General features: G+C 49.6%; 1 protein-coding gene across 1 annotated transcript; it reads right to left on the bottom strand.

The window, feature by feature from the left end:
• Window positions 1-5,062: 5,062 nt before the first annotated feature.
• LOC128400185 (C-type natriuretic peptide-like) lies at window positions 5,063-13,113 on the bottom strand. Its single transcript, XM_053362256.1, has 3 exons — window positions 12,728-13,113; window positions 12,212-12,495; window positions 5,063-5,332 (listed from the first exon to the last, which is right to left on the bottom strand). The coding sequence occupies exons 1-2, from the start codon at window positions 12,800-12,802 to the stop codon at window positions 12,214-12,216; spliced, it is 357 nt and encodes a 118-aa protein (XP_053218231.1). The 5' UTR covers window positions 12,803-13,113; the 3' UTR covers window positions 5,063-5,332; window positions 12,212-12,213.
• Between the last annotated feature and the right edge of the window lie 257 nt (window positions 13,114-13,370).

Genomic DNA, 13,370 nt, shown 5'->3' with positions numbered 1-13,370 from the left:
TTGCCTTTGTCCATGGAGTTTTCTTGGCAGGGATACTGGAGTGGCTTGCCGGTTCCTGCTCCAGGTGACAGCAGTCACGAAATTAAAAGACGCCTGCTTCTTGGGAGAAAAGCAATGACAAACCTAGACAGCATCTTATAAAGCAGAGACATCACCTTGCCAATAAAGGTCCGTATAGTTAAAGCTATGGTTTTCCCAGTAGTGATGTATGGAAACGAGAGCTGGACCATAAAGAAGGCTGATCGCCGAATAATCGATGCTTTTGAATTCTGGTGCTGGAGGAGACTCTTGAGAGTCCCATGGACTGCAAGAAGATCCAACCTCTCCATTCTGAAGGAAATCAGCCCTGAGTGCTCACTGGAAGGACAGATCCTGAAGCTGGGGCTCCACGACTTTGGCCACCTCATGAGAAGAGAAGACTCCCTGGAAAAGACCCTGATGTTGGGAAAGATGGAGGGCACAAGGAGAAGGGGACGACGGAGGACGAGATGGTGGGACAGTCTTCTTGAAGCAACCAGCATGAGTTTGACCAAACGAAGAGGCGGACACGACTAAACGACTCAACAACAAAAATCTATCTATCATCTATCTATCTATCTATCTATCTATCTATCTATCTACGAAGAGGCGGACACGACTAAATGACTCAACAACAACAACAACAACTTCTAAAGCCATCTAGGCCAGTGGCCGTCGCTGCCTCCTGCAACAGGGAGTTCCATAGGTTAACTGCACCCGGCGGAGCTACGTTTGGGGAGCTAACGGGAGAGAGGGCTGTTGCCTTCAGGAACAGCTCGTGGGCTTTCCAGAGACAGTGGTTGCTGTGCCGGATGAGGCCCGTTTGGTCAAATCCTGCTTAGCAGGAAGAACTTTCTGACCGTAAGAGCCGTTCAACGGTGGAATGGTCTCGGGGAGGTTCGTAGGCTCTCCTTCCTCGGAGGTTTTTAAGCAGATGGCCATCTGTCATGGATGCTTTAATAATAATAATAATAATAATAATTATTATTATTATTATTATTTATTATTTATACCCCACCCATCTGGCTGAGTTTCCCCAGCCACTCTGGGCGGCTCCCAATCAAGTGTTAAAAACAATACAGCATTAAATATTATAAGCTTCCCTAAACAGGGCTGCCTTCAGATGTCTTCTGAATGTCAGGTAGTTGTTTAAATCTTTGACATCTGGTGGGAGGGCGTTCCACTGTGCGGGTGCCACTACCGAGAAGGCCCTCTGCCTGGTTCCTGTAACTTCGCTTCTCGCAGGGAGGGAACCGCCAGAAGGCCCTCGGAGCCGGACCTCAGTGTCCGGGCAGAACGATGGGGGTGGAGACGCTCCTTCAGGTCTACTGGGCCTTTGAGGCCATTTAGGGCTTTCAAGGTCAGCACCAACACTTTGAATTGTGCTCGGAAATGTACTGGGAGCCAATGCAGATCTCTCAGGACCGGTGTTATATGGTCTCAGCGGTGGCTCCCAGTCACCAGTCCAGCTGCCGCATTCTGGATTAGTTGTAGTTTCCGAGTCACCTTCAAAGGTAGCCCCACGTAGAGCGCATGGCAGTAGTCCAAGCGGGAGACAACTAGAGCATGCGCCACTCTGGCAAGACAGTCTGCGGGCAGGTAGGGTCTCAGCCTAGTAGTTGAGATTGCGGCCTTGCGCCGGGTTGGTCTAGATGACCCTCAGGGACCCCTCCAGTTCTACGATTTTTGGAACTCTCCATCCAAGCTGGACCCAGAGTTCCTGGATCCTTCGCACCGCTCCAGAGCAGGGAGAGAGCAAAGTAAAGAAAAAGGGAGAATGTTCCCCACCCAAAATAGCAGGAAGCGTGGAAGGAAACTGACTGGGCAGAAATCCATTGAGAAGACTCCTTTTTTCCAGGGAAGGGAAGCCACAGGTCAGATTCCTTGTGCAGAGACACAATGGGGGTTAATGGCTCTCTTGATTTATCGGCGTTCCACAGGCCAAGCCCATGTTGATCCCATGCAGCCGGCTCTCACTTGAAGGACCTAAAACTGCTTTTTAGGGGGGCTGGGGGAGGTGTCCCGGAAGCCCAGCCCAAGAGGGAGGCAGATCTGAAATGTGGCAGAGACGTGAGGCTCGTGCAAATTCGGGAACTCCGAATCCAAATGCGGCCACATTCCTTCTGGAAAATGTAGTCCAGAGGGACCCTTTAAAAATAATATTGGAAGGTTTTAGCGTCCACTAAGGCCCATGCCTGCAGCCCAACCCAGTTCAAGCCAGAATGTGCATTCTGCAAATGGATTTGAAAACCTTGCACCCGGGTTCTTTGCCTTTTTCTGCTCAGGTTGGTAGCACAGGTTACCAGCAGGTTCACAAAGCTACAGTTCCCAGAGGTCTCTTAAATGGGGGCGAGGGGCGGCCAGCAATAACAATGAGACTTTAAGGCAGGGGTCAGCAATTTTTTTCAGCAGGGGGCCGGTCCACTGTCCCTCAGACCTTGTGGGGGGGCCAGATGATATTTTGGGGGGGATGAACGAATTCCTATGCCCCACGAATAACCCACAGATGCATTTTAAATAAAAGGACACATTCTACTCATGTGAAAACACAATTTAGAAGGCGATTGGGCCGGATTTGGCCCCCGGGCCTTTGTTTCCCTACCCGCGCTTTAAGGCAGTGATCCTCTATCCGGTTACCCTAGAGGCAAACCCTTCTGAACTTAAGCATTTGCTTCCGAGTAATTTCAGGGACGCGGGTGGTGCTCTGGTCTAACCCACAGAGCCTAGAACTTGCCAGTCAGAAGGTCGGCGGTTCGAATCCCCGCAACGGGGTGAGCTCCTGTTGCTCAGTCCCTGCTCCTGCCAACCTAGCAGTTTGAAAGCACTTCAAAGTGCAAGTAGATAAATAGGTACCACTCCGGCGGGAAGGTAAACGGTGTTTCCGTGCGCTGCTCTGGTTTGCCAGAAGCGGCTTAGTCCTACTGGCCGCGTGACCCGGAAGCTGTACGCCGGCTCCCTCGGCCAGTAAAGCGAGATGAGCGCCGCAACCCCAGAGTCGGCCATGACTGGACCTAATGGTCAGGGGTCCCTTTACCTAATTTCAGTCAGTAGAGCACAAGAATCTCAGGGTTGTGGATTCAAGCTCCACATTGGGTGAAAGATTCCGGCATTGCAGCGGGTGGGGCTGGATGACCCTCGGGGTCCCTACCACATGCCTACGATTTGCCGGCGTCTAGGGCAACACGGCCAAGCGCTTCCCATTTATAATTTATTTCCAATCCTTACGATAACTTGCAAGGCAGGTGCAGGGACCATGTGTGGCTCTGAAGATGTTATGGATTTATGGAATCCTAGAATTGTGGCATTGGAAGAGAGCAAATTGGCATCTAGTCCAATCTCCTGCAGTGCAAGAATGAAAGCTATCGATCGCATTTCTGTTATGCTTTCCCTTCAAATTAATCCCCAAGTGGAACTTCCTGGGATCATCCATTTGGCTCTGGTAATTATGACTATATTATTGCATGGCTCATTTTGCAAAGACTCCCGGTTCTTCCCAATGGCCCACGCACAATGCAGCTGCCACAGAAACCGGTCCACCCAGTGCAAATTTCTCCTGGGTTCGATATGGTACCCCTTGCTGAGTAGAAGTGTCCGCGTTGTGCACAGGGCTCCTTTCACACATGCAGTTTGGGGTAACCTTCAGACTCCTTTCTGAAGCGTTTTGCAAAGAGGCGGCCTGGGAGAGAGGTAGGAAAAACAGACGCAACCCTCCACAAACCCAGGTCGAGAGAAGCGAGGCCACAGGTTTTGCAAAGGAACAGTGTGGCCTTGCTGAGCTGTGGCGCCCTGTGAACCTAAATCTGTGAACCTTTGTGGAAAGTAAAGGTAAACGGACCCCTGACCATTAGGTCCAGTCGTGGACGACTCTGGGGTTGCAGCGCTCATCTCGCTTTATTGGCCGAGGGAGCCGGCATCCAGCTTCCAGGTCATGTGGCCAGCATGACTAAGCCGCTTCTGGCGAACCAGAGCAGCGCACGGAAACGCCGTTTACCTTCCCGCCAGAGCGGTACCTATTTATCTACTTGCACTTTGACGTGCTTTCGAACTGCTAGGTGGGCAGGAGCAGGGACCGAGCAACGGGAGCTCACCCCGTCATTGCGGGGATTCGAACTGCCGACCTTCTGATCGGCAAGTCCTAGGCTCTGCGGTTTAACCCACAGCGCCACCCGCGTCCCGTGTGGAAAGTGCTTGCCGTTAATACATGTTTGCTGGAAACCTTAACCCAGGGGTCAGCAAACTTTTTCAGCAGGGGGCCGGTCCACTGTCCCTCAGACCTTGTGGGGGGCCGGACTATATTTTTTTGGGTGGGGGAATGAATGAATTCCTATGCCCCACAAATAACCCAGAGATGCATTTTAAATAAAAGGACACATTCTACTCATGTAAAAACACACTGATTCCTGGACCGTCTGTGGGCCGGATTGAGAAGGCGATTGGGCCGTATCCAGCCTCCGGGCCTTAGTTTGCCCACCCATGCCTTAACCTATCATGCCATGGCTTAATTTGCACGCGGGGCTCTCAGGCCTCAGACCCAGAAACCTGTTTCTCAGGCCAGCCTCCCGTCTCTGAAACACTACTTCCAAGGCTGTGTGTGCGTATTCTCATCCCCTGCAGGCCAGATGGGAAAACCGTAAGCAGGATAGGAGCACAAAAGCCACTCTTGTGATTTCCAGCAGAGCGTAGCCAACATGGCTCGCGGCCCTCGATAGTCCTCGCCTCCTCCTGGTTTGTCCCATCCTCTTTTAAAGCCATCCGAGATGGAAGCCATCACTACCTCCAGTGGCAGGGAGTTCCGCAGCTGAACTGAAGAAGGATTTTCTGTTACCTGCCCTGAAAGTGAGCGCTGACGGGCCTGCCTTGGAAAAAAAACATTTGTTAGCTCTGCCTCCTGATCTCAGAGCTGCCTTGGCTCACCAAGCGGCAAGGACAACCTGCTCCTTACACGCAGAGAGGCGTCCTTTTTCTCTACCCAAATCGAAAATACGCTTTGCACGGCTCGACGTTCCGCAAACCCGGATGAATTTGGCAGCAAAGTTGGGTGGGGTGGGGGAGTCAAACAGAAACAATTTTATTTTTTTGCAAAAATTTAAGACAGGTTCCAATTGGTTACAGATGGTTGGCACGTTGAGACGCTTGGTGTTTGGAGTAAGTCCGTGGGGGTCAGGGTTGTGGAGGGGCTTTTAATTTTTTTGGTCTAAAGCGGGGCAGATCGCCCGGAGGGGCAGGCACGGCGATTTATTTGCAAGCACCCGGCGGGCACTTTTGTCTGTGCAGAGTCCTTCGGCCCCTGGGGGCTTCGTCAGAGGGGTGGCACCTGCAAGAGAAGAGGCAGAATGAGGACATCAGAAGAGGCTTGCTGGGTCAAGGCAATCATGGCCCATCTTAGCCAAGGTCTCTCTCTCTTTTTTTCCTTTTTTTTATTCATGCAGCAAGAGAAAACACAAATACCAAATTACCGTATTTTTTGCTCTATAAGACTCACTTTTTCCCTCCTAAAAAGTAAGGGGAAATGTGTGTGCGTCTTATGGAGCGAATGCAGGCTGCACAGCTATCCCAGAAGCCAGAACAGCAAGAGGGATAGCTGCTTTCACTGCGCAGCGATCCCTCTTGCTGTTCTGGCTTCTGAAATTCAGAATATTTTTTTTCTTGTTTTCCTCCTCCAAAAACTAGGTGCATCTTGTGGTCTGGTGCGTCTTATAGAGCGAAAAATACGGTACACACAGGGATAACTCTAGGCACAGAATTTTCTTAACAAACAATAAAACATAAATTGGTCTTCACACTAAAGACCCAACCTCCCGTCTATTCCATATTTCAATTTCATATTATTACCAATACACACATATCATAATTAAACTTAATATATCTTAATTAATCTTAATAATCTGTCTTGCAACTATTACTGAAGTTCCTCGAATGCGGCAACAGAGATTGAACTACTATATTTATATTTCAGATATTGTTTGAAAACCTCCCGTTTTGAAGCAAATTCCTGGTTTGATTTATTCTTTATTTTTTCCGATAGACCGCCTAATGCGGCATATTCTGTCAGCTTTCGGATCCTGGTTCTCGCAGTGCCCAACTGGTTGGCCCAAAGCCAAACCCACGAGCAGGATCCGAGTGCGAGAGCAGCTCTCCCCCTACTCCCTGGTTTCCAGCAACTGGCATTCAGAAACATTACGTCATGGTTAGCAGCCATCAATAGCCCTCTCTGTAAATCTACCCATTGCTCTGCCTCTGACCATGAAGGCACGGCGAGTAGCCAATTGCAACCCTCTCCTCCAAGAATTTGCCCAATCCTCTTTTAAAGCTTCCTGTGGCAGGGAGTTCTGCAGTTTAATAGCAGGTCTGCTGCTTCTGGCCCTGGAAAGAGCGTATAGCAGCTATTGATGATGATGATGATGATGAGAATCAGTTATTATTTATACCCTACCCATCTAGCTGGGTTTCCCCAGCCACTCTGGGCGGCTTCCAACAGAACACTAAAATACAATAATGCATCAAACATTAAAAGCTTCCCCAAACAGGGCTGCCTTCAGATGTCTTCTAAAAGTCTGGTAGTTGTTTATCTCTTTGACATCTGGTGGGAGGGTGTTTCACAGGGCGGGTGCCACCACCGAGAAGGCCCTCTGCCTGATTCCCTGTAACTTCACTTCTTGCAGGGAGGGAACCGCCAGAAGGCCCTCGGAGCTGGACCTCAGCGTCCTGGCTGGACGATGGGGGTGGAGATGCTCCTTCAGGTCTACTGGACCGAGGCCGTTTAGGGCTTTAAAGGTCAACACCAACACTTTGAATTGTGCTCAAAAATGTACTGGGAGCCAACGTAGGTCTTTCAAGACCGGTGTTATATGGTCTTGGCGGCCGCTCCCAGTCACCAGTCTAGCTGCCGCATTCTGGATAGCCTCCTCCGCAAAGGATCTGTCGAATTTTTATGAACTACCCAACGTGGTGGCGCTCAGTACAGCTTGCGGGAGCGAACCCATCGTTTAAATCACATGCCTGATCCAGCAGGGCTCTTCTCAGGCATTTATTTATCCCTACTCTGTTTCCTGCTCCTTAACCAGCAACTGGTTTTGTAATAATACTACTACTAATAATAAATATAATAATTTTTTATTTATACCCCGCCCTCCCCGGCCAGAGCTGGGCTCAGGGCGGCTAACACCAGTAAAATTACAATAAAAACATAATAGGGGGAGGAAAGGGAAAGGAAAAAAAAAATTAAAATACTGGGTTAAAATACAATTTAAAATGCAGCCTCGTTTTAAAAGCAGCCCACAGATCAAGACCGTAAGGGGAGGGAAACAGAAGGGTCAGACTGAGTCCAAGCCAAAGGCCAGGCGGAACAGCTCCGTCTTGCAGGCCCTGCGGAAAGATGTCAAGTCCCGCAGTAAGAGGACCACTCCTCTTATTCCCTGACAGCTAAATCTGCGCAGGAATCTTTGGCGTTTCGGAAGGCCAAATATACAAGGTCTATGCAGAGAATTCCTGAAATGATCAAGAGTTGGGGGGTGAGGTGGCCAAGTTTGCCAAGGATCCCAAACTGTCCAGGGGTGCTGAAATGAAAAAGGGATTGCGAAGGGCTCCGAACCGAGCGAATGGAAGGCGAATTGGCCAGTGCAATCCAATGTAAAGGTAAAGGTAAAGGTACTCCTGCCCGTACGGGCCAATCTTGACAGACTCTAGGGTTGTGCGCCCATCTCACTCAAGAGGACGATGGGCCAGCGCTGTCAGGAGACACTTCCGGGTCACGTGGCCAGCGTGACATCGCTGCTCTGGCAAGCCAGCGCAGCACACGGAAACGCCGTTTACCTTCCCGCTAGTAAGCGGTCCCTATTTATCTACTTGCACCCGGAGGTGCTTTCGAACTGCTAGGTTGGCAGGCGCTGGGACCGAGCAACGGGAGCGCACCCCGCCGCGGGGATTCGAACCGCCGACCTTTCGATCGGCAAGCCCTAGGCGCTGAGGCTTTTACCCACAGCGCCACCCACGTCCCACAGCGCCACCCGCGTCCCGCAATCCAATGTAAACGAGAGTAAAGTGATGCGGATTTCAAATATAGGCTCGTGGGGTCTGAACTGGAGGTCAACCAGGAACGAGAGCTTGGGAGTCCTAGTGAAAAGCTCTTTTAAGATGTCAATCCAGTGTGCAGCAGCTGTGAAAAATGCGAATTCTATGCTAGGAAAGGAGCTGAAAACAGCTGCCGCCATAATTTTTAGCCTTACCAAAATTGACATACATCTGGAAAGTTCTGTCCACCTATGATCCTCCTTCGGAGACTTGAGCCTGCGTTCCCGAACCCTCAGCCTGGGGAACTGGCAAGTTCCCATTGCCAAACCCTCGTATCTACGGGACCACCTCTCCTGGTATGCCCTGCAGAGGACCTTAAGGTCCATGAATAATAATAGCTTAAAGGTCCCGGGCCCTAAGGAAGTCAGACTACCCTCCACCAGGGCCAGGGCCTTCTCAGTGGTGGCTCCGACCTGGTGGAATGCTCTGTCCCAGGAGACCAGGGCCCTGCAGGATTTAACCTCCCTCCGCTGGGCCTGTAAGACAGAGCTATTCCGCCTGGCCTTTAATTTGAATTCAGCCTGATCTTTTATTCTTCTTCCTTCCCTACCCTTTTATGAAGATCCTAATGAAAATTAGCTGGGATCCCACAGCTAATTCTCCCCTGGCCTCCTCGCTGGCCCAAGTAGGACCAATTCAGCCAGCTAGCCCTTACGCTTATTTCCCCTAAATTGATTTTTGAATTCTATTGTTATTCATGTTTTTATACTGTATTTTATGCTGCTTTTATAATTAAGTGTTTTAAATTTGTTGTTAGCCTCCCTGAGCCCGGTTTTTGAACCGGGAAGGGCGGGGTATAAATATATTATTATTATTATTATTGAGTCATAGAGTTGGATGGGACCCCGAGGGTCATCCAGTCCAACCCCCTGTGTTGCAGCTAAAGGCAAAGATGGACTGCGGATGAGAGATCTGAAAGCAGGAGTGGTCCCAGGTGAAGGAGTGCATCCTGGTGAATCACCTTCTGAATTGGATGGGGAAGAGCAACAGTTGTTGAAAAGGAAGTGTATACAGTGGTACCTCGGGTTACATACGCTTCAGGTTACAGACTCTGCTAACCCAGAAATAGTGCTTTAGGTTAAGAACTTTGCTTCAGGATGAGAACAGAAATTGTGCTCCGGCGGCGCAGCGGCAGCAGGAGGCCCCATTAGCTAAAGTGGTGCTTCAGGTTAAGAACAGTTTCAGGTTAAGAACGGACCTCCGGAATGAATTAAGTACTTAAGCCGAGGTACCACTGTATTCATACGTGACATAGTTAATGTAAGGAACCCACAGCCGCAAACTCTCGAGGCGTTAAAAGGGCATTTGATAAATTTATGGAGGAGGAGGAGGTGCAAAAGGTCTACAGGTGATTGTAGCTAAATTTTACCTCCAAGCCCAGAGGCAGTCTACCTGGAGGTAACAGCTGCCTGAGGGGGACATATGGTGGGAAAATGGTATTTGTCAGCTGTCCAGAGACAAATAATCCTATTTGTTGGTTGTCCGGAGACATGGTCAGCAAAAGGATTCTGTTTAAAGCATATATAATCGCAACAGTGCAAACACAGCACGTAGGAGTAATCCAATCAAAGTTCATATGTAAAACGTAACAGAGTGGTAGCGAGGACCATCAAGCCGTCTGTTCAAAACAGATATCTAAGGACAGTCTCACGTTAGTTCCAACAGAAGTCGTCTCAAAAGCTTCCAAAGTAAAGTCTCTCAATAGTCTTTCAAAAGTTTCAACGGAAGACGTCTCAAAAACCTCAAAAGGACAGCGTCTCCAGAATGATGCCACTGTTTCGCAGTAGTCTTCATCAGTCTCCACCGCTCTGTTACGTTGTACATATGAACTTAGATTGGCTTATTCCTGTACAGTGGTACCTCGGGTTACATACGCTTCAGGTTACAGACTCCGCTAACCCAGAAATAATACCTTTGGTTAAGAACTTTGCTTCAGGATGAGAACAGAAATCGTGCTCCGGTGGCGCGGTGGCAGCAGGAGGCTCCATTAGCTAAAGTGGTGCTTCAGGTTAAGAACAGTTTCAGGTTAAGTACGGACCTCTGGAACCAATTAAGTACTTAACCTGAGGTACCACTGTAATTTGAATGATAGGTAAAGGTAAAGGGACCCCTGACTATTAGGTCCAGTTGTGGCCGACTCTGGGGTTGCGGCGCTCATCTCGCTTTACTGGCCGAGGGAGCCGGCGTCCAGCTTCCGGGTCATGTGGCCAGCAGGACTAAGCCGCTTCTGGCGAACCAGAGCAGCGCACGGAAACGCCGTTTACCTTCCCGCCGGAGCCGTACCTATTTATCTACTTGCACTTTGACGTGCTTTCAAACTGCTAGGTTGGCAGGAGCAGGGACCGAGCAACGGGAGCTCACCCCGTCGCGGGGATTTGAACCGCCGACCTTCTGATCGGCAAGCCCTAGGCTCTGTGGTTTAACCCCAGCGCCACCCATCATTCTATTATATATTCTCTACTAACTGTTAGCCAAGTGTTGTGCTTGTATTGTTGTGATTGGTTCTTAAAGCATATTTCAAACACATTCCACTCCCCAATGCAAGAATCCTCGGAAGAAAAAGAGGAGGAGTTTGGGTTTGATATCCCGCCTTTCACTCCCTTTAAGGAGTCTCAAAGCGGCTAACATTCTCCTTTCCCTTCCTGCCCCACAAAAAACACTCTGTGAGGTGAGTGGGGCTGAGAGACTTCAGAGAAGTGTGACTGGCCCAAGGTCACCCAGCAGCTGCATGTGGAGGAGCGGAGACGCGAACCCGGTTCCCCAGATTACGAGTCCACCGCTCTCAACCACTACACCACACTGGGAGCTGTAGTTTGTTAGGGGTGCTGGGAGTTGTAGCTTGCGAGCGGCAAAACTACCGTTGCCAGGATTATCTGGAGCAGCGGTTCTCAACCTGTGGGCCCCCAGATGTTGGTGGACTACAACTCCCATCACCCCTAGCTAGCAAGGCCAGAGCTCAGGGATGATGGGAGTTGTAGTCCAACAACATCTGGGGACCCAAGGGTCGAGAACCACTGAATTGGAGGAAGCAATGTGCTTCAGATGGGCAGGTTTCCTGCTTTGCCATGGGTTGGGCTAGATGACCCTCAGGCTCCCTCCCCACTCAACAATTCCACGATTCTGTGCCTGGATTCCATGAAAATTTGGAATCGATCCAAAAAGGATTCTTCTTCCGACTATATGGAAATGGCTGAGATGACTGGCAGAATCCGAGACCAGGGAGAAGAGTTGGTGGAAGAAGATGGGAGGAAATTTAAAATTTATTTACAGAAGTATTGTAAAATGTATGAATGCTGATGACATTGAAATAAAATGAAGGGGTTCTAGTAATCAGAGATAAAAATTTGAAATTATAAATTTGGGAGGTAAAATATATAAGGACAAAGTAGTAGGATACGAATTTGCTGAACTAATTGTTAAAAAGGGATATAAAAAAGGGAGGCGTGAGGAAGTCAGGAAAATAAGTTAATTGAAGATGAATAATTAGAAAAGAGTGATTTGTGTTTTTCTTATTTTATGTTTTGTGTGTTGATTGTTCTTTTCCCCCCCCTTGTTAAATGTTTGTATTTTATGTATTGTGAAAGTTTGTATTGTTGTGTTTTATATTTTCTCTGTGTTTTTATTGTTCTACTTTTCTATTGTTAAACTTAATAAAATATTATTTTAAAAAAAACAAAACAAAAAAAAAGGATTCTTCTTCCAACGTCTCCTGGGTGCCCAGGGAAAGCTCAGCATATCCTGCTGCTTTGAACATGATCAGCGCAGGATAATAATAATAATAATAATAATAATAATAATAATAATAATAATTGATACTCCACCCATCTGGCTGGGTTTTCCCAGCCACTCTGGGCAGCTTCCAACAGAATATTAAAATACAATCGTCTATTAAACATTAAAAGCATCCCTAAGCAGGGCTGCCTTCAGATGTCTTCTAAAAGTCTGGTAGTTGTTTTTCTCTTTGACATCTGGTGGGCAACCTCAAAGGGACTAGTCACTTGAGTAGGCATGTTAACCCCAGTCCAGCACTTGGAGGTGCCGAGAGAGGGGGCTTTTGAGATGCAGACCCTGCCCTTCCCTCTCTCCAACCCCCTTTCCTCAGCGACTCCACTCCCAGGCTTACCGTTAGCAGCCAAGGCCGCTGAGGGTCCCGATCCGGTCCAGCTTGATGCCAAAGCACCCTTGCTGGGCCATCTTCTTGGCTCGCCCCCGGAACCTCTTCTGGGTGCTCACAAAGTCTTTCAGGAGGTGGATAAAGGCGCGCTCCCCTGAGGAGGGGGCTGGGGGGCCAGGGGCATCGTGGAGGGGCTGTTGGCCGTGTAGGATCTGGGAGAGTGGCGGCGGGTGGTCCCCTTCGTTGGCCGACAGCAAGGTGGCCAGGTCTTCCCCAAGGATCTCCAGCAAGGACTGAAGAGGGAGGGAGACAAAAGAGGAGAAATTTAACCCCCCCAAAAAACACCCCATAAGCAGGACCCTGTGCCCCGCTCCCAAAATTCTTACCCACCAGCAATTCAATGTGCTATTTTAGATCTCTGCAAAAAAAATTGGTGCATTGGAATGCTTTCGAAGATGTGGGGTCTTCAACAGAGAAGGGGGGGTCTGAGACAGACGTGGGGTGTTCCTGGGGTCTTCTACTTACCTGGGTTGAGTGGACAGGGGTCTGGGAGGCCAGGGGCAGGAGGAAGAGGAAGAGGGAGGCAGGCAAGACCTTCATCCTTCACCCCAAAACAAGCCAGCGAGTTTCTCCTTTGGGATGTGGGTCGGGATGGCTGCCTTGACCCCCCGGGGCGAGCGGAAGGATGGCTTGGGTGCGTCTGGCCTGCCTGTCTCCACGGCTGCCATTTTTATAAGGGTGCTCGGACCACCCACCCCATCTCCCTGGGCAACAGGGGCCACCCTCTGCTGGCAAGGCCGAGGGAGACAAGGGGGGTGTCCTCATGGGGTGGGGACTGGAGGGGGGCTTTTGTCCCCCAGTGAAAGGCATGTGTTGCCCAGGGGACGGGTTACGGGAAGGGGGGGAGGTGGAGAAAGGGCAGGGAGTGGGGGCTGGCTGGCTGGCTGGCTGGAAGGAAGGAAGGAAGGGCGGCCTGGATGGGTAGAGAAGCAGCAAAGGGTTAGAATCATGGAAGAGTCAAAGGCACCCCAGAGGTCATCCAGCCCAACCCCGAGGCAGGGTTGTCTGGAAACACAGAACAGGAAATAAACCTCATAATGGGAAAACACAAGAAATTTATTGGATAATAACATCAAAATGAATTAAAAATGTATATTAGGACTATTGT

This window comes from Podarcis raffonei, chromosome 13, assembly GCF_027172205.1.
Source record: "Podarcis raffonei isolate rPodRaf1 chromosome 13, rPodRaf1.pri, whole genome shotgun sequence".
NCBI lineage: Eukaryota > Metazoa > Chordata > Lepidosauria > Squamata > Lacertidae > Podarcis > Podarcis raffonei.
The sequence above is the reverse complement of the archived record's forward strand: the minus strand, read 5'-3'. Positions and strand labels throughout refer to the sequence as shown.

What these genes read in the sequence shown, in the direction of transcription:
- LOC128400185 (XM_053362256.1), bottom strand. Translation starts at nt 12,802, where the DNA reads ATGAAGGTCTTGCCTGCCTCCCTCTTCCTCTTCCTCCTGCCCCTGGCC. An exon ending in CCCCTGTCCACTCAACCCAG is followed by an intron (nt 12,496 to 12,727) that starts GTAAGTAGAAGA and finishes CTCCCTCTTCAG; the next exon opens with TCCTTGCTGGAGATCCTTGG.